Source organism: Kogia breviceps, chromosome 7, assembly GCF_026419965.1.
Source record: "Kogia breviceps isolate mKogBre1 chromosome 7, mKogBre1 haplotype 1, whole genome shotgun sequence".
Classification (NCBI taxonomy): Eukaryota; Metazoa; Chordata; class Mammalia; order Artiodactyla; family Physeteridae; genus Kogia; species Kogia breviceps.
Window position 1 is genome coordinate 19,844,613 of NC_081316.1, and position 20,978 is coordinate 19,865,590.

At 55.5% G+C, this 20,978-nt stretch overlaps 1 protein-coding gene across 2 annotated transcripts in view; it reads right to left on the reverse strand.

Annotated features, from left to right (window-relative positions):
• Positions 1 to 20,978, reverse strand: part of SHANK2 (SH3 and multiple ankyrin repeat domains 2) — a 469,020-nt gene that overhangs the window by 250,070 nt on the left and 197,972 nt on the right. For both annotated transcript variants that reach the window (XM_067037810.1, XM_067037811.1), the window contains one exon: positions 18,491 to 18,604. In XM_067037810.1, the coding sequence (XP_066893911.1) occupies positions 18,491 to 18,604 (114 nt within the window). The remainder of the gene's footprint in view (positions 1 to 18,490; positions 18,605 to 20,978) is intronic.

Below are 20,978 nucleotides of genomic sequence, written 5' to 3' on the forward strand. Positions count from 1 at the left end.
TCCATCCATCCATCTATCCACCCACCTGCCTGTCCTTCCTTCCATCTACTGTCCACCATACTCTGAGCAGCACCTGTTCTACACCAAGTTCTGTACTGGGCAGGCACTGAGGAACCAGAGAGGGTATTACTGTCCTTCTCCTACTAGATTCTCAGGCACTGGGAGGAAGAGCCTTACAAATGAAAAGACAAGCCAGCGAGCAAGACCCCTAGGGGATGAGACTAGGACAGCTCTGTTTTTATCGGGGAGAAAAGAGTCAGGGAAGAAATCACAGGGTGTAGGAGCAGGGGCGGAAGGGAAGTATGCGTTCAGCCTGCCAGTGTCCATTTCGTGCTTCTAGGGAAACACACTTAGCCCAAGTTTAGTGTATGTGCTGTGCCCAGTCCCCTCCAAGGATAGGCACGGGATCCTGGTCTGGTCAGTGGGTCCAGCCTACCCCCTTGGTCACATGACTTAAATAAGTTCATCGAGACCCAATCCTGAAACTTCTCTCATGATGATTGGGAAAGAGGCACTCTCCTCCTTCTACGGCTGCTAAAATAGTTGAACCTTAACCTGGTGCTGCTGGTGGCCACCTCCACGTGGTATGGGGAGAACTTGCCAAAGAACAGAATTCAGACAGGGGATGCCAGGGAAAAGGGGTGGAAAGAGAGCTTCCTGATGCTCTCTGAACACCTGGATCCAGCCATGCCTGAAGCTCTTCTTCTTGACCTTTAAAGCTATTATGTTTCCTTTTTGGCTCCAGCCAGGTTGAGCTTGATTTTTATCATTTGTAACCAAGAGGCCTGACGGATATGAGAGGTAATATTCCATGCTTCAGGACACAGTTTCTGACCTGGTAAGAGGTCCAGGATCTCAGAAGACGGTGAGAAATCTGATGGAACTTTGGAACCCCAGGGTGGCTGGTATAAGTGTGCAGGCACTGACTCACCTTGGGCAAGGCCCTTTCACTCTACGAGGCTCAGTTTCTCCGTGTGTGAATACAATTTTTTCTTACTTAAAGCATCCTCCCCAACTGTGCTCAAACGACATCTCACGTCTTGCATCCTGAGCTGCTCTGGGTGAGGTGGGGGTGGCAGTGGTGGAGGGGAGGTTGTCCAGATGCGGTGCACACTATGAAAACAGGAAGAAGGCTGTTCCTTAGGACACACTATGGCAAAGTGGCCAGCTGTCTACCCCAACGTCAGTTCTCCACTTTTTCCGCAGGTTGTCTGGAATAAAGGTTATAAGGCTCAGCCTTCCTTAAGATTATGTTGTGGCCAATAGTTGGAAGAATAGTGGACACTTTGCATATCCTTAAAATGAGGGAGCGTGGGTTTATGTCTTCTCCTTTCCTCTGCTGGAATGTGGATGCAATGGGTGGAATCTAAGCAGCTGCGTTGAACCATGAGGCAGCCTGTTAAGGATGACTGAGCAGCAAGATGGGAAAAGCTTAGATCCTCAAGAGCCCAGAGCCCCCACCCCAGCGTCGGACCATCTTCCTCTGTCTCCTCTAATATGACAGAGGAACAAACCTCTACTCATTTAAGCCATGGTTCTCGTATGTTTTCCTGTCATGTTGAGATGCTCCAGCTGACGGGGAGGGAGATGGTAAAGGGGAGGAGGGTCTCTTCTTTCAGGATACAAATGTCTGGATTTTGACACTAATTGGAAAGTATCCTATTTATTAGAGTTCTCCAGCCAGGCCTCACTTGTACATCTCCAGGCCCAGACCCAAATCACTAAAATACTTTCTACTCCTAAGCAACCACTCTTTCTCAGATGGGTTCTCGTCATGGGTTTAATCAAACCATAGAACCCGCACGTGGAAATAAAGGCTCCTGGGAGTATATGGGGCAGCTGTGCCCGTGGCTGCTCCCACAGGTAGGGGGGGGGTGTTCCTCACTTGTTAAAATGTACCTGTCGATTTCCTTTTTGTTTCATAACAACTCCATTTTGTCACTCTAATTTTAGTGGCAATGTTTTTGTTCCAATCAGCGATCATTTTGGAAAAGTAGGCTGCTGGAAGAGTTCTTGGCATACAAAATGACAAGCAATTTTTAAACGGCATAAGACTGATGATTTTTAACCACACTGAATTCTAAATCTGTTTCGGGCTGGTTAACTCTCGTTAGAAACTAACGAGCTCTTTCAGACTGCTGTCCGTTCTGCTAGCTCCAACGTGGCAGGCATGTGTGGTGGGCCTCCTGGGCGCTGGCCTGGATCACTGGGAGGCAGCAGGCAGGGTCCCTGCCCTGGGGAGCCGCACAAAGTCGGGGGACGGGGACACACATGCGGGAAAGTGTCACCGCAGATGAAGCCCACCTGAGGGCTGGGCTTCGTGCACCACATGCTGGCTGCAGAGAAGATGCCAGGCCAGGCGGGGCGAGGGCGTCACTGCAGCCTTCCAGCCCACACTCCTGCCCCAGCTCCGGGAGGCACCAGCCACACTGACCTCACTCACTCTTCAGAGTCAAAATTCCAGGGTGTGGCGAAGCCTGGCAGGTCTTCAAAACGTGAAACATACAATTACCATAGGAGCCAGCAATTCCTCTCCTAGGTGTGTCCCCCAGAGAACTGAAAACAGGGACCCAAACCAACACTTAACACACGTTCATGACAGCCGAGAGGGTGGAAACAACCCAAACGTCCATCGATGGATGAATGGATAAATAAAATGTGGCATAGCCATACACTGGGATCTTATTCAGCACTGAAAAGGAATGATGCACTCATTTATGCTGCAACATGGGTGAACTTACAAACCATTACACTAGGGCTTCCCTGGTGGCGCAGTGGTTGAGAGTCCGCCTGCCGATGCAGGGGATGAGGGTTCGTGTCCCGGTCCGGGAAGATCCCATGTGCCACGGAGCAGCTGGGCCCGTGAGCCGTGGCCGCTGAGCCTGCGCGTCCGGAGCCTGCGCTCCGCAACGGGAGAGGCCACAACAGCAGTGAGAGGCCCGCGTACCGCAAAAAAAAAAAAAAAAAAAACATTACACTAGGGGAAGGAAGCAAGACACAAAAGACCACATATTATGTGGTCCCTTTCACATGAAATGTACAGAAAAGGGAAATCTATAGAGACAGAAAGTAGATTAGGGGGATGATGAAAATGTTCTAAAATTAGACGGTGGTGATGGTTGCACAGGCAGGTGGGTATTCTAAACGCCACAGAATTGTCCAATTTAAAATGGTTCATTCTGGGGACTTCCCTGGCGGTCCGGTCCAGTGGTTAAGACTTCACCTTCCAATGCAGGGGGTACAGGTTCGATCCCTGGTTGGGGAGCTGCGATCCCACATGCCTCGGGGCCAAAAAAACCAAAACATAAAACAGAAGCAGTATTGTAACAAATTCAACAAAGAATTTAAAAATGTTCCATATCAAAAGAGTCTTTAAAAAGTGTTAAAAAAAATAAAATGGTTCATTTTACGATATGTGAATTTCACCTCAATTTAAACACATCTGAAAAAAAGATTCCAGAACATTCTGCCTGGGGCTCTGCTTGGCCGCCACTGCCTTCCCTCGGAGCCCACACTCCTCGGGTCACCACCTTGGATGCTCTGGGTCTCTCCTGCCCGACCCCGCAGGGCCCTGGGCCGAGAAGTGGTGGGGGGTGGGGTGACGGAGACAAAATACACAGGCCTGGTTCAGAGCTGGGGTGGCCACTTGCCAGCCGGGGGACCCGAGAAAGCTGCAGGGCTTCTGGGAGCCTTGGTTTCCTTCCTTGTAAACTGGAGAGAGTCACACGTCCCGGGCCCCGCTGTGCCAGGCGAGCTCCCTGCCCGCTGTCTGTAAGCACAGGGGCCACGCCTGGTGGTGGATTCATTCAGGGAGCTGGTACTGACCCGGCGAGGGATCTACACCAGACCCGGAATTGCTGACAAAATGGCAAGCGAGGGAGATGAGGTCCCTGCTGCCACTCAGGGGACAGAGGAGGAACAGATAGACCCCAACTAGCCAAGGAGTTTCATGCTACCAAGAGGAGGGCAGGGTGGGCCCTTGACGCGGTGTCTGAGCCGAAATCAGAGGCCGGGAAGGAGCGAGCTGGTGGCAAGGGCACTGGAGCTGTGGGAACAGCGCGGGAACTGAATGTGCGGGCCAAGCTCCCGAGAAGGTGCGCGGGCACATGGGCGACGGGCCTCAGAGCTGGTCCTGTTCTAGCGGAGGGGCTGGTCTCTGCGGGAGAGCCCCGCCCCCTATCCCGCCCATCTCCTGAGTGGGCGGGCACCACACTGCGCTCCTGATTGGCTCAAACAAAGGGAGGGAGCGGTCGTGGGTGGGGGGGTTTCCTGGGCGGGAGAACAGGGCTGCGGAAGCCTCAGGCCTCGGGGAGCTCCGAGAGGGAGGAGGGAGAGGGCGCCTTCTCTCTGCCCCCTGGGCCTCTGTGACCCGCCATCCGGCATTCACGGAGCCTGTGCAGGGCCCTGCACGCAGAGCTCGCAGACTGCAAACAGCAGGCAGCCCGACGCACCACGCTTGTTGCTAGGGCGGGAAGGGGCTGGGAGAGCTTCCAGAGGGAGGCGGCCCTTGGATCAGGCTTGGGGAGAAGCAGGGTTTGCCGGGAGGAAGTGCACGCGCCCAGGAGCAGAACCTGGGACACAGGCCCCATGCCGGCTGCGTGGGTCTTGGGGAGGAAGCTTCAAGCTTCTGACTCCCTGCAGCGCAAACCCGGCGGCTGGGCTGCCCTGGTCCCTGGCCGGCCTGCCCTGGTGTGGACAGTGCGAGTCCCGGCCACACTGGGGGGCGCAGCGGGTCACCCTGGGCCCAGGAGGCCACTCTGCGGCTGGACCCTGACTGCCGTGCGACAATGGACCGGGGCCCCTGCGCCACGAGGAGACGCCAGGTGCCTCTACGGGGGTCACGTTGAGTTCTCGCCAGGCCCAGCAGGACCATCTGCGGGCGAAGGGACCGAGCACAGAGAGGGCAGGTGACGTCCCCAGGTCACTGTGCCAAGCCGGGGTCCCCACCAGTGCAGAGCCACGGACATCCAAGCAGCTCTGCCCCTGCGGGGAGCCCCTCCAGGCAGACCCTGAGGGTGGAGGCGTGACCCTCAGGCAAGAAGGGTCACTGGACACGAGTCCAAAGGTGACAGACCTGGCCCCATTCAGCCAAGCAACGCTCCAGGACCTGGACTTGTCCTGTCGGTGCCAGGTCCCCGCCAGTGTCCGGGAGGCAGGTCTCCAGTGCGGGAGCAGAGGGCGCCGCGCTGAGCACCCGGTGCGCTGGGGGCTGCCGCCCTGAGCCCCTGGGGCTCCCTGCAGGGTTTGTTCACCCTGGTTAAAAGTCCCTCTTTGCCCTCCTGTAACTCAGGGGTGGGCTCTCCTCCGTGGAATCCAGGCCCCCACCCCAGGTGTCGGCCAGTGCGAGGGGCTTGGGGTGAAGGAATGAAAGCGACAGTGAATGACCGGCTCCGAGGCTCCGGTCTCGGGTCCCGAGGGAGCATGTCCTAACACGCGGACCCGCCAGGCCTCTGCTCCCGGCAGTAAGTAGGGCAGCCCCGTGCGCCTGGCAGCCGGCAAGTGATGCCAGCTGCCCTTCGTTGCTCTCACAAGTGTCCCCGTTTGGCTGGTAGATGATGCGGTCACCCTGGCAGCGCGACTCCTTCTAGGAGCGTCCACGAGAAAAGCCAGGAGCTTCAGGAATAAGAAGTAGAGGTCAGACCACCGCTGGGCTTCTGTCTCTGTGCCAGGGCTCAAGGACAGCTCGGCCCCGAAGCCAGGCGGGAGCTGCACGTTTACCTGAGTGGGTGTTCAAGGGACACACCGCGCAGCCGGGGTCCTGGGCGGGGGCTCCTTGAGCCTCGGCACTGCGTGTATGCGCACACATGTGAGCGCGTGTGCACACGTATGGTGCACCATGCAGGCGTGCGAGTGTACGGGTGTGTGTGCGGCTCTCACTGACCCTCTCTGAGGTCTGTGACCCCTGCCCCCAACGCTCTGATCTGTGCCAGTGGGAGAGTCTCCAACGCACATGGTGTCCTGCAGACCCGGGAGGCTGCAGGCACAAGGCTGCCCCCATTTCCCACCCCGACGCGGGTCACAGAGGGGACCGCTGTGAGGGTGTGACCTCTGGGTGGCAGGTCACAGCAGGTGGGTGGCACGACCTGGGCCCGCATCTCTGATGGGCAGCGTGCAATGGGGGTTCAGGTCAGATAAAGCTCTGGTCTAGGGGAGAGAGAGAAAGTTCTAGTTTCCACTCCAGTATCCTGCATGTGGGATCAGAGCTTGGCCTTCTCTCCTGTTCTTTCCTCGGGTGTCCTTCCGGGAAACAGAGCCACCAGCCCAGCCCCTGCTCCAATAATAAAATCCAGGAACACGGATGCAGGCTTGGGGAGGCCCTCGGGGCGACTGCTAACATGGCTACTGATCTGCTTGGGTGGGAACTTCCGGAACCCATCAAGGTCACGGTCAGGCACTGTCCTGATTAGCTGTCGGGCTAAATTATTTGACAACCCCTCCCCTCCCCCACTGCTGGCCCTAAAAGACCCATTTGGATGGAAGTCATTGCGCTGAGAAGGCCAGTGAGCCCGGGTCCCAGCGTGACTGCCAGGAAGTTACTTAGCCTGTCGCCTCCTTCTCTGTAAAGTGGGCCCTTCGTATCCCACAGAAGACACTTGGGAAAAAGAACCGGCACTTGGAGCAGTTGTAACCATTTGCAAACCAGAAGCACTGCGGTGACAAGGCAAGTGACCTTGATGTCAGTTTTCTAAGCACTAATCAGAAGGTGGGCCTTCCCTCTCCTTAGAAAAAGGTTCCCAAAGAGTCCTCCATGCTCCGAGTTCAGTCCCTCCTCCCCACACAGCACGCCAGGGGTTAACAGGCTCGTGGGACCCTCCACTGGTCCTGAAAGGAGGGGAGGGAGGGATGCGGGCAGCCCCACAGTGCCCCTCCCCAGAGGGCACTGTTCAGAGACACGGAGGCTGGGGCACGCTCTGGGGCCACACTCCCCACTGGCTGGTGCTAAAGATGCAAGGGCAGCTGGCTCCCTGGGCACCTGACAAAGGAAGGTGCTCAGCCCGGGGCGGGGGGCTCCACGGAGAAGCCCAGGGGTGGCTCCTCTGCACACACGGAGGGCAAACTGAGAACCTTCTGGATTCGGGTGAAGGGCTCATTTGCATCTCGGCTAAATAAGCAGGGGCCGCTGGGGCACATTCGCCACGGTCAACAGCTGTGCCTAGTTGGACCACGTTGCCGGGGGATCTGGCTGCATTCGGCAATGATTTCTTAACACAAATCTCTAACGGAGATAACCTGGAGCCGGGTCTCCCGCTGCGGGGGGCACTGGAGCCTGTGTCTAGTCGCAACAGGCTTCTGCAGCCTGGCTACCGCTCCGCGCCCATCCTAGCAGGTGGTCCACGGAGCAGGTCAGCCTGGCCCCTGCTGAGCCGAGTTGACAGCCCTGTCCTTGGGCGGGGGCGGGGGCGGTGGGGGGAGGTCGGAGGGCGCATCGATAATACATACTCCCTGCGGCCAAATCCCAACCTCAGCTGAGCTGCAGGAAAACCTCCCAATGCGCCGCAGTCTGTGCCATCAGGAATTAGGAAACCCTGGGTGTTTTCAAAACAAGGCGCCTTTGTTTAAAGATGGCAGCCCTCTAGAGGGTGACGATCTCAGAGTATGACCACAAAACGCATGCCTTCGGGCACCAGGTGGAGGCAGGTGGTGGCATATCCAAGTCAGCAGAGCCTCTAGGAAAGGTTAGGGACCGAATGCAAAATGAAAATGGGGGTGGGGTGGGGAGGGTGTGCAAAAACAATGAAGAATCCCAGGATGGCGACTTGGGAGCGTTAAAGAGGTGAGGGCCTGTGCAGCGGCGGGTCTCGCCTGCCCATGAAGCCAGTCCCTGCTGATTTCAGAAAAGGTATATTCTATGTCCCTAAGTCCCCTGCCCCGAGGGCTGTGGGCAAGTCCTATCTTTAGGGAGCTGCAGAGATCTGCACTCCGAGAGGACCCTTGGGGACTCCCTGAAGGAGATAGACAGGATACAGTCAGATGTCTGTCCCGGATGTCAGTGCAGTTCTAGGGCTGAAGACAGAGAAGAGGTGGCTTCACGCTGGGCAATGTACCAGGGCAAGTTGATTAAAGGTGACGCATCCTGAGGACATGGACACAGAGCTTTTACATTGTGGGACTTCCCTGGTGGCGCAGTGGTTAAGAATCCTCCTGCCAATGCAGGGGACATGGTTCGAGCCCTGGTCCGAGAAGATTCCACATGCTGCGGAGCAACTAAGCCCATGGACCACAACTACTGAGCCTGTGCTCTAGAGCCCGGGAGCCACAACTACTGAACCCGCGTGCTGCAACTACTGAAGCCCGTGCGCCTAGAGCCTGTGCTCCGCAACAGGAGAAGCCACTGCAACGAGAAGCCCGCACACTGCAATGAAGAGTAGCGCCTGCTCAGCACAACTAGAGAAAGCCCACACGCAGCAATGAAGACCCAACGCAGCCAAAAAAGAAAAGAAAAAAAAACAATTGTGAGGCTGCTCGCCGAAGTGCTACTTGCAATAGCAAAGCGGATAGCTGGATAGCCAGTGTCATGTCAATGTCACATCAATGACACTGTCCATCAATGACTCAACCCCGACGGCTTCCGGAAATGGTGTTTTGGAAGACTGTTTTCAATCCATGACACCATGTCCTTTGTCACTTGGGAAAGAGAAAAAGTAGGATCCATAATTTAAAAGGATGCATTCAACTTTGTTTAATATGCATTTTTACTCAAAGAAGGACCAAAATTTAGGGTGGGGATTATCAATGTGGGGTAGGATTATGAGTGATTCTCGTTTTCTTCTTTATACCTTTCTATGTTTTCCAAATTCACTGCAGGACCAGACACGACGAGTACGATAACATGTTAATTAAAAAAATGAATGCCTCTCCAAAGATTACACGCAAATGGCCAATAGGCACATAAAAAGATACTCAACATTTCTGGTCATCAGGGAAGTGCAGGTGGAAACCACAAGGAGACACCACCTCACACCCACTAGGATGGCTATAACCAAAAAAAAAAACCAGAAATAGGTGTTGGCAAGGACAGGGAGAAATCAGAACTCTCATAGACTGCTGGAGGGAATGGAAAATGGAAAACAGTCTGGCAGTTCCTCAAAAGGTGAAACAGAGTTACCACGTGACCCGGCAATTCCACTCCTAGGTGTGCCCCCATAGAACTGAAAACAAGTGTTCAAACCAAAACTTTTACACAAATATTCACAGCAGTACTAATTCAAAAGCCAAAAAGCAGAAACCTGAATGTCCATCAACTGATGAGTGGATCAACAAAACGTGGTCTACATTTACAAGGAAATATTATCCAGCCTGAAAAAGAAATGAAATTCTGACACCTGCTGCAATATGGATGAACCTTGAAAACACTACGCTAAAGCCAGTCAGTCACCAAAGACTGCATATAGTAGCCTTCCATTTGTAGGAAATGTCCAGGATGGGCAAATCTGTGGAGATAGGAAGTAGATGAGTGACTGCTAGGGGCTGGGGGAAGTGGGGAATGGGGAGTGATTGCTAATGGGACAGGTTTCTTTCTGGGGCGATGAAAATGTTCTGGAATTAGATAGTGGTGATGTTTGCACAACCTTGAGACTAGACCACTGAATTCTACACTTTAAAAGAGTAAGTCTTACGGTTTGAGAAGTTCACCTCAGTTTAAGGAGATAGAAAGGTGGGTGCCGTGTCTGAAGCCCTTCAGATCGTAGAGGGAAGTAAAATGAGGCAGAAAGGTTTGAACGTCCAGCACTACTGATCTTACACCTGATTTGATTAACCACTTTTTTCTTTTTTTTTTTTTTTGCTGTGCCGCGTGGCATGTGGGACCTTAGTTCCCTGACCAGGGATCGAACCCGTGCCCCCTGCAGTGGAAGTGCGGAGTCCTAACCGCTGGACCACGAGGGAATTCCCTTGTTTAACCACTTGGAAGCTTCTGGAAGCTGCATTTGCTGAACACGAGTGCTAACTCTCGATTTACGTCTGTGGACGGTGCCCAGGCTGCCACTTCCTGCCCTGTCTCCTTGGCTCCCTGGTGCCAGGTCCTCTAGGAACCCGGGCTCCTCCTCCTGGTGCCCCCAAGCCCACAGACCCTGCCCGGCTGGGGACAGGGGATACTCAGAGCATCCTCCCAGATGCTTTCCTTGGCTGTATGATTTGTTGAAGCAGGAGGCTGGCCCTTACACATCTCCTTTACACATGCACATCTTACATTTAATCTGCCAACGTGAGAGTTCATCTTTCCCAGCATGCAGCCCCCATAAGCCAATGTTTATTCATTATCCCCGGATCTGTTTCCTATCGTCTATTTCAGAGGAGCCAGAAACAACATCTTAACTCAATAACAGAGCACCATATGATGCTTCCGTTCTCCAAAATGAGCCACGGCTCACTCTCGGAGGTAGCCCTTGGGTCCTGTCTGTGTCCCAGATGGAAGGGGGCTCCTGGCCTGGCTAACCATCCCTAAACCGGGTGCCCAGGGAGAGGCCGCGGGTCTGTCCTCACTAGAGTGACAGATGGCAGGTCAGTGGCCACCTGCACATACTGGGAGCGGCTCCTTCACCCCGCCTCTTGCAGGGCATGGCAACACCCGTCTTCTGGGACCCCCAAGAGGCCAAGTCACTCATGACACGGACAAGGGGGACGGGGCGGTCGAATGCTCAAGCAGGATGCCCCAACCCCAGCACCACTCCGCCAGCTCTGCGGGCTGGGGTGGAGGTCCAGTTCCCTGTATTTGCAGGGGGGGAGGACAGGCAGAGACGGAGGCCACTGTGCCCCTGGGTCAGTTGAAGGGACTGTTCCCTGAACCATCTCTAGCAGCCAGACCCGAAGACACCCTGGCCTGGGATGTCAACGATGCTGGTCTTTTCTTAGGTATCATAGTAGCCCACTGCCTTCCCTGCTGTCCGCAAACTCAATGGTTTTAAAGAGATCTCATCCAGTAGAGCTGGGGAGGTTTAAAGTGGGAGAGGCTCCACGACTGGAATTGGGGTGAGCTGTGTGTGAGAGGGAGAATGGGTATTGACACCACCCTCATGCAAGGTCCACCCATCTACCTGTCCATCCGTCCATCTGTCCGTCCACCCATCCGTCCATCTGTCCGTCCATCCATCCACCCAAACCTTCACCCATCTGTCCATTCACCCATCCACTCCCCCATCCACTTATCCATCCCAGAAGTACTTTCTCAGCACCTGCTCCACTTCAGGCCCCACGTCCAGTATCAGGAACACCAAGGTGAACCCGTTGTATCCTCCTGGTTCTTTGCCCTCACAGAGGACAATACAGCTTGGTCAACTGACCTTACAAACCGTATTTACAAACTAACATACAGGCCCTCTCCTTCCATCCCCTGGGCTTGCACCAAGTGTACTGATGAAATCTGCCCCGGAGCAGAGGACAGCCCTGGGGCTGACCCTGAGAGGCTTCCAAATGCCGGTGGGTCAGCGTGCAGCCTGGGTAGGGAACAGTCTCGGGACAGAGAGCACAGTCACTGCCCTGGACTCAGACAGAAGAGCGGCCCCACTGGGGATGGGACTGTGTGACAGGAGGGCGGGGAAGCCAGCGGGGGGGGGGGGGGCGCGTCTGCCAAGTCCCGCGTGGAGCAGAGCACGGCACGTGGCTACCACTCTTCACCACCACAGGCTGAGCTGTGTCCCCAGGTTCGTGTGTTGATGCCCTAACCCCCACCATCACTGCATTTGGAAATAACGGTCTTTAGGGAGGTGATTAGAGTTAAATGAAATCCTAAGTGTGGACCCTCATCCAACAGAACTGGTGTCCTTTACAAGAAGAGGGAGAGACACCAGGAATGTGCCAGCACAAATAAAGGCCACGTTGGGACACGGGGAGAAGACAGCCGTCTACACACCGAGGAGAGAGGCCTCAGGAGGAACCAGCCCTGCCCACACCTGGGTCTGGGATTCCAGCCACCAGGACTCTGGGAGATAAATATCTGTTGTTTAAGCCCCAGGTCCGTGGTATTTTGTCATGGCAGCCCCTTCCTGCCCCATGCCATCCACACAGGTGGCCCGGGGCGGGAGCTAAGAGTGTCCCCCACCCCCATGAGAATCTCGGTGACATCCGCCACCCCCCCTCCCCCAGAACGCTAGCCTGTAGTAACCACCACTGTGCAAGGCGACTGGGGACAGAGCTGCAGACACCACATCCTGTAGCATCAGGAGGGGCCGTGGGGAAGGAGGGCAGGGCTGGTACCAGCATCAGCAGGTTGCCATGGTAACCAGGGGCAGGCCATCGCTGCCGCGCGGAGGGGAGAGGGCCTGGGTCCCAGAGTGACGTCAAGGACTGAATCCTCCCGATGGAAGCAGACAGACCTGGCAGATATCTGTTCTGGGGGTGAGCCCGAGTGTGGAAACTGGTATTTAAAACACAGAGCAGCTGCCTGGAGACAACGGCACACACACCAAGGCGGCGAGGCTCCAAGTGTATTTTAATAAAATGGCGTAAAAGAAAGAAGGGGGGAGGCTGTATGCTTGTGCCACGGTTGTTTAACAAAAACACAACCATTAGACGCCAGAACAATGAGTCCCCATATTGATTTTATGTTCCGTTAGGGAACAGCGCGTAACTCCTTCGGAAACCGGCTCTTTTGTCTCTTACTAATATTTTAAATTACAGTTGTGCTAATAGAGGCATTTGCCTGTATTTTTACATGTTCTAAAGATAACAAAAACATTCCATTTTGGCACCGACCATGCCCGCTGTGATGTTGCAAACGGTTCACACTCACCGTGACTAATGGGACGCCTGTTTCCTAGCGGGGACCGCGCCGGCCGCTGCCCCGTGGCTCCAACCGGACGTGCCCGGAGGCGCGGTGACAGCTCCACCCCGACCTTGTCTCCCAGGGTGAAGGCGGGTCCCAGCAGTGGCCTCCGCCCCTGGTCAAAGAGCCCAGACGCTCTGGCCTCCCGGCTGAAGGGGAGGCTGCAGTCGTGGCCCGCAGAAGCCCAGCCCCCCTCCTTTGCTGGTCAAGCACCAGACTGACCTTGGCACTGCCCTCCTCCCGCAGCCCTGCCCAGGCCCGGCAAGTCGCACGAGCGCACCCATCCCCCAGCGGCAGCGAACGGTTCCACATATGACCCAGCGCAACCTAATCAGCGCCAGGCCTGGGACATCTGCAGAGGAGACGGGGGAGACCCAATTTCCCTCTCTCCCAATCCCACCCCCCTCTGCTGGACCTGGATCTAGCCCAGGGTTCCCAGGGGCCAGCCTGAGAGGTGAGCCGGCCAGAGAATAAAGCCTCCAGGCGTGCAGGATACCTCTGCCCAGCCCAGCCCAGCCCCCGGCGTAGCCCTTGAGCCCCCGGGCTGCGGGCCTGATGGGCTGGAAGGGAGGACCTCAGGGCACACTGGCACTGGAGGGGGCTTCCGTGCCAGGACAGACTCCTGGGAGGACCTGGGCCGGGGCTGCTGGGCCCCATGTCCACTCACCATCCCACCCCCAAACTTGAGGCGGCCTGAAGACGGCAACTGAGAGTTTGGGGGTGAACCCTGGGGTGGGGTAAAGGGAGGTCTCTGGTGGGCCTTGGGGTGTCCAGCGGGGGAGGCTCCGGAAGGCGGCCCAGAGCAGCCCCCCTGGCTTGGGGCTTGCAGGAGACCCTGGGCTCCGCTCAACACCTTCTGGGGGTGGGACCACTTGGGTGTGGGTCACGCGGGGCACTCTGCGCCGAAGAGGAAGGCCAGCCGTGTCCCTGGGCATCGTTCCCATCAGGTCACGGCAACCGAAACCAAAGATGAGCTGGATTCCCATTCGCTGGGAGCGAGGAAACAAACGCACAAACGCTCAAACACCCGTGTGAGCTTCAGGGACCGTCTGGATTCTGGGTGGGGCTCAAAGGGCAGGGATCTCGCTGTCAGCAGAGGAGCCCCCAATGGGCTGGGAATCCCAGCGCGCTGTGGAGAGGGACCCGGAACAGAGGTGTGTACCACGGCCCCAGCTCCCTCCTAAGGGTAAGCGAGGCCGTGCGGGTGTCTGCAGGGGTGGGGCAGGGCAACCCTCACGTAAACACAGAGCTGGCATGAAGACCCGAGCACCGCACCAACGCCAAGGGCGACTAGATGGAACTGCTATTTCCCATTTCCAGCTTTCCGCTCCTCCCCGCAGCTCTGGCGGAGGAGGGTGGCCTCATGGAACTCAGAGCCGGCCAGTCCTCTCTGTGGTCCCCTTGGCCGCCTCCGGAATGCAGGGGGGAGGGGCTGTTAGACCAAGACCCACAGGGTTGGGTGGAGGTGAGACAAGCAAGCATGATAAGGACCCACTCCTGCTGCGCTGGGTACCACATGCCCTCAGAGAGCACGGAGGCGGCTGGTACGGCACCACCGTTATCGGGGCACCAACTCTGTAGATACCCACGATAAACGCGCGATGGGTGTGTGGGGAGGGGCGCGTACATAATTAGCTGTCCATTTCCTCCAAATTTCCACCCTCCGCGCACACACAGTAACATTGTAACCCGTAGCAGCTTGCTGTCAACTCTCTGGGCTAATGTATGCAAAGAGGTGAGTTTTTATAAATCGGGACTCACCTCCGTCTCTCCTGCACAGAAACACAAAATCCTCCAACTATGCTCCTTCCCCCTGAGCCTGTGCACACATCACCTTCACGTCCCTCCCAGGTGAAGAAACCTATGCAGAGCCGTTGAGTCACCTGGGCCGGCTGGGAGGCAGCGGAACCGAGAAGGAGCCTGGGCCGGCCCTGAGCCCCCATCGCTCCGGGCGGACGCACATCGGGATGAATCAGTGGTGGTGGGACTCCAGGAGGCCACGCCGGGCGCGCCGTAGGGAGGCTGCCCGGATGTGGGGCTAGGACAGAGCGCGGAGCGTTACAAGTTTCAAAGGACGGCTCACGGCCCAGCCTGGTGCTCAGATGTGGGTGCTTGTGTGTAAAACAGGGGCTTACTTCCTGCCCTGCTTATTCCACAGGCCGGATGAGGCTTTCCACGGAGGAACGCCTGTTGGATACACACATGGTCCTAAGAAATCAGAACCAAGGTTAAATGGGCAAGTTAAATAAATAAATACTTGTCATAAATAAATAACCACTTGTTAAAGAAATAACCACCACGCTCTTCACGGAACCGAGTGGAGCTTGTTATCAACGAGTCAGCCAACGATCAGGGGCCACTGTTTCAGTCTGCTCTTGGCTACCCTTGGCCTCTGATCTTTGTCCTCAGGAGGCGAGAGACCAGTTGGTCCCACTCACAGGCATAAAGTGTCCCGAGCAGGTTTCTCCATCCTGCTGGTCCTTCCTGCAATCATTCACCTGTCATTTAGTGCACGTGAGTGAGATCTGCCAGCTAAATGTTCACTCTACAGTCTATAAAAGGGGTCCTACACAAAAGAGAAAGCTTCTAAGGGCTCAAACCAGCCAACTCGGTATGGAAGGAGCTTGCTGCATGGAAACATTTAAAAAATATTTTCTGCCATCTTCTGGATTCGATGTATATTCACCACAGTTTTCAACATTAAAAAAAAAACCAGGCGCTATAAAAAGTGCTAATTGTGAGAGCAAAGAATGGAGAAATTGGACTTCATTTAAAAATTTTAAAAAGCTTGTTAAAAGACACAGACGTGAAAAGGCTAAGTCCCAGGCTGGGAAAAATATGTGCTACATACATCTAACCGAGTACTGATAAGCAGACTCTGTAAAGGACTCCTACAAGCCGATGATGGAAAGATAAACAGCCCAGTTAATAATGGACAAAAGACCTGAACCGATACTTCTCAAGAGAAGCCATACATAAGGTAAGAAAGCACACGAAAAGGTGTTTAATAACAGTAGTCATCAGAAAGGTGCAAATTATACCCACAGTAAAAGACATTCTCCACACCCATTAAGAATGGCTGAAAGTAAACAGACCCGTGTTACCCGATGTCACTGAGAAGTGGAGCCACTGGAACGCGCACGTACTGGGGGATGGGAATACAAGAAGACACAGCAGTTTGGACAACTGTTCGGCAGTTTCTTATAAAATTAAACACACTCCCACCTTGTGACCCAGTAGTTCCGCACCTCGGTGTTTCTCCAAGAGAAAGGAAAACACGTCTGGAGAAAGACTCGCACAATGTTCGCAGCAGCTTAAGTGACGAGCCCAGGCCGAGAAGCAACCTAAACATGCATCATCAATATACTGGGGTATAAATAGACAGCGGAACACTCTTCTTTGGTAACGACAAAAATTTACAGAGCACTGATTTACAGCCGGCAATAGCATCCAGCTGCGTGAAAGACACCGGGCTCAGGGTTATGTGCTGTAGGTTCCAGTTCTGAAATTCAACAGCAGGCTAACGGGATCTCTGGTGACAAACCGAAACTGAGCAGGACCCTGTGGGGACTTCCTGGAGACAGAACCCCCCCCACCCCTCCCCGACCCCTCGTGTAGCTTGCCTCTCGTTTGTAGAAAAGCTTTAGCTTCCCAGGCCCTCCCCGAGTTCCAAAGAGCAAATGTAATCAGAGAAATACACCACCGAAGGGAAACAGTCAAGCAAGGCAAAATAATAATAGTTTAGCCGTAAAACAAAGTCAAGGACTTTTCGTTCCTCCTCAGGGGCTATAGATTATATCCTGAGTCATGTCCCTGAGTTGTTTTGCAGATACTCAAATGCCCCCCAGGTGGAGGAAGTTAACTGCATGCAGACCACCAGCACCTGGACCCCAGACTGAACGGAGCCAGAAGGTTGATGATTGAGATTCCTGAAACATCACCCTGTTACCTCACCACCAATCAATCAGCTAATTGTGCACCAGCCGGTCACATATACCCCATGACTCTCTCCCTCAGACTCTCTGTCAAAACCCTTCCCTGGGAGCCTTCAGGGCGTTTGGGGCTTTTGAATATAAGCTGCCCATTTTTGCCCGCCTCACTTCAGACACGTGCAATAAACACTGCTCTTCCTTCACCACAACCTGGCATTAGTAGATTGGCTTGGCTCCACGTCAGGTGAGTGAACCCAACTTTCGTTCGGTAACAAAATCAGAACTGTGGTTGCCTCCTGTTGGGAGGTGGGGGACTGGAAAGTGGCCCGAGAGACCTTTCTGGGGTGATGGACAGGCTTCACCTCTTCATTGCAGTTGGAGACACAGGAGTAGATGTTTGTCAAAATGCACTCAACTCTTCTATAACCTGTGCATTTTTTTACCGCACGTAAACCATACCTTTTTAAAAGACGATGTTAAGTCACGATCTCAGAAAGCCCAAGGCAAACAGAACCCAATAGGAACCACTATGGACTCTCCCCCACCCTAAAATCCAGCTCAAATCCCATCTCCTTTGCACTGTTCTCTCCCTCCACCCCACTCCACCCCGGGTCACAGCAGTGCCTCCCTCCTCCGGCCAATAATCCACATCATAAGTAGAGTTACCGTGTTCATTTTTACCATCCTTAGTAGACAGAGGATGGTCCCTCCCAAAAGATGCCCATGTTTGAATTCCCCGTGCCTGTGAGTACATGACCTTACAAGGCGAGAGGGAATTAAGCTTTCTAATCAGTTAAGCCTGACCTGGGTCCTCCAGGTGGGGCCAATCTGACCCCATGAGACCTAAAAACTGGAGGAAGAGGAGGCAAAAGGGAGGGTCAGAGACATGTGGCCTGAGACCTGGCCCATGACTGCAGGCTCTGAGGACAGAGGAGGGGCCCCCAGCCAAGGGATGCTGTGACCTCCAGAACCTGGAAAAGGCAAAGGAATGAACTGTTGCCTAGAGCTTCTGGAAAGGAACACAGCCCAACTGGCACCGTGATGAGACTGCCCAAGGATGCAGCAAAGTCACCGGCCACAAAGCGCACGTGGCCGCTTCTGACAGAGGTCCCATGGGTCTGGGATTCTACCAGAAGCCAGCAGGGCGTGCACAGACCAGGCTCTTAGAAGAAGCTAGTGCTCTGTGTGTCTGCACCTCTCCTCTTTGTTTCTCAGTACCGTTTTATATAAGTGGTTTCCTCCTACCATTTCAATCAATCCAATCTTTTGGCAATCGCTTTCAGGACGAGGGTCAGCAGGGGCTGTGTCTGGGAGTTCTGCGAGGTGCTGCAGCGGTGTGCCTCAGACCTGTTTCGAGCACAGGCCTGTTTCGAGCAGTTTTCACTGAGACAGCAAACCTCGAGTCCTCAAGGAGGGCACGGCAGGGGCCGGCGGGGAAACGCGAAGCTGCCTGCTTATGATGTCGGCGTGAGAGATCGATACAGCAGTTTCAAGCATTTACTCTCCCCCCAAAGCCCTTTTCCGACGGCTAGAACGCACGCTCCCAAGTTTCCCGGCACGTGCACAGACCAGCGTTTTAACTCAAAGCTTCCAGGCTGCCCTGCAACCGAGTTCTGGTTTGGACAAAGCCCAGTGGGATGGCGTCCACCGTTCGGAGGATCAGAGAAGCCCTTGGTCCGAAACTCAGCCTTTCTCGGTAACCGCACGCCTGCCCGTACCCGCCGCGCACTCTATGTCAGCAACGACGCCGACCCCAGGCTGGACAGAGGTGGACGGATGAGGGTGGGGTCCGCCTTACCTGCCTGGCTATCCTTGGGCTTGCACTGGACCTCCTCCACGCACTCAGCTGGGAACCATCCGATGTGGCCGCGGGCGCTGCCTTCCCAGAAGCCCCCTTCGCCGATGCTCAGAACTAGACAGGGAAAGGGGGAGGGGTTAGTGGGCGGGGCTCGGAGGGTGTGGGTTGCAGATGCGGGGAGGAGGGGCCGGCGGCTCTGGTCCATTTGCTGGCTGACCAGGCCTCCTTCAGCCGTAGACCAGGGGCCTGGCAAAGTGTCCCTCGGAGGGAGCACTGCAGAGTCTCTGAGCCCCCAGGTCCCCTCTGCCCCTTAGGCCTGGGGGAGAGGATGCAAGCGCGGGCGTCCTGGCGTCCTGGTATCTCACAGCACTCGGCATGTGGCCACTGTGTCCCGCCTCTCGGGTCCCAGCTGAGACGGGAGAGTGGGACCTCCGAGTCCCCACCATTAGTTATTTCAGATGTCAGAGTCGGGGGACAGGCCACCCTGATGAAGAGAAGCAACCATGAGGTCGTGTCGGCCCCTCTGGAGCTGGGGGAGGAGAGGCCAAGAGTCCAGGCCCACAGGATCTTTGAAATCAGTTTGAGAGAAGAGAATTCGCAGCAGGAGACAGGGAAGCAGCCTGCCTGGCAGCTACAAGATACTACCTGGACTTGAAGTGCAAGGGCAGGCTGGCCGACGCCCCACGGGCAGTCCCGGGCTCCTGGCTGGCTTATCGATGAAGAAGCTGAGGATTATGTGGGTGCCACAAGCAGCAGGGGGGCCACTGCACAGTGAAAACGCAAAGTCGAGGGTCGTGGGACAGACACAGCTGCCCTGCCTGCAGGGCTGAGGGCGCTGGGTTTCCGCCTTCCTTGGCTCGGTGCTGGGTGCACAGAGAGCCTCACAGACGCCCATTGGGGGATGAAGCATATTCATTCTTAAACTGGACCGATGCCGAGCGTGGGTGAGCAGTGCAAACCCACAGACACGAGGTCCCAAGGGCTGCCCAGCCACTGCTTGGACAAATAGTTTGGTTGTAAGGGTCAGGCTAGCAGGGGTGAGGTAGGGGAGGGTCTCTGTCTCTTAGGCCTGTGATGCTGGGCTGCGGGCACACCTCCACCCCAAAGCCCTGGCTCCCTCGGAGTGTATCTGTGCAGTGGGAGGTTAGTATAATCTCTGCACGTCTTAACCTTCTGTAAATTACGCAGGCACCCCAGGCACCAGAACTGTGGAGAAGAGATGATCACGGCCACAGAAATGCCTCCGTCCGCCCCTCAGCTTCATCTCAAAGACCAGAGAAAGGACACCTGGACCCATGAGTTTTGAAGGTCAACAGCACAGAGTACCTCAGCTTTAGAAGTCTTTGCCTAATAATGTGAAGAAATGGCCTAAAGGGAACAGACAGGCAGCCTCCCTGAGGACCGTTACCATGATAATCGCTTGAACCATTTTCTCCAAAAATCAGTGCTGGCTCCTTATGCCCAGTGCAGCCCAGCTGACGGGGATGTACGCCGGGGCAGCCCAACGGAACCCACACGTGAGAGGGTCGTCTCGGAGCGCTGCCCTGGACAGCGAGAGGAGGACAGGGACCCGCCCGGGCTCTGTCCAGACCGCCAAGGGCCCGCGTGGAAACTCATGGTGGGGACCGTGCACTTGCCTCTCGTCTCTCCGGGCAATGTCAAGGCCACACACTTGGGCACAGCCAAGGGATGCCGGCACCAAGCCGACTGCAGGGGTGAGCGACTCGGAGAGACAAAGGGGGCTGGGGTCACAGTCCACACAAACTAGACCGGAATCCCCATCCCCCGGTAGGCAGCTGTGGGAGCCTTGCCCCAGGTTACCATGTTACTTAGACAGGGGTCTTCTGTGGGCTGGATCCTGTCCCAGATATTCCTCTGTTGGAGTCCTGACCCCCAGCAGCCGAGACTGTGACTGTGCTTGGAGATGGGGTCTTTACAAGTTAAAATGGAGTCCAAATTCCATCTGGGCGGTGCCCAGTCCTTCAGCAGCCCAGAGACCATGTAAGGGCAGGCTGCCCAGTCTCACAGCACAGTCAGGACCCCGAGGCAGCCATGGAGTTCCTCCTCTCCACGACCTGAACTGAGCCCCTGTGTGGGCTGGATGGTGTCCTCTCCAAACCCTTATGTGGCAGTCCTAACCCCCAGAACCTCAGAATGTGGCTGTGTTTGAAGATGGGGGTCTTTAAAGAGGTGATGAAGGTAAAATGAGGTCACAAGGGTGGGGCCCTAATCCCATAGGATTGGTGTCCTTATAAGAAGAGGAGAAAAGCACGCAGACACCCACAGAGGGATGACCCCGTGAGGACACAGGGAGGAGACGGCCGTCTACACGCCGAGGAGAGAGGCCTCGGGAGGACCAGCCCTGCCCAGGCCTGGACCTCGGATTCCAGCCTCCAGGACTGGAGACAGTAAATCCCGAGGTTTAAACTGCCCAGTCCGGGGAGCCTTGTTACAGCGGCCCGTGCTGACTCACACGATGGGATCCGAC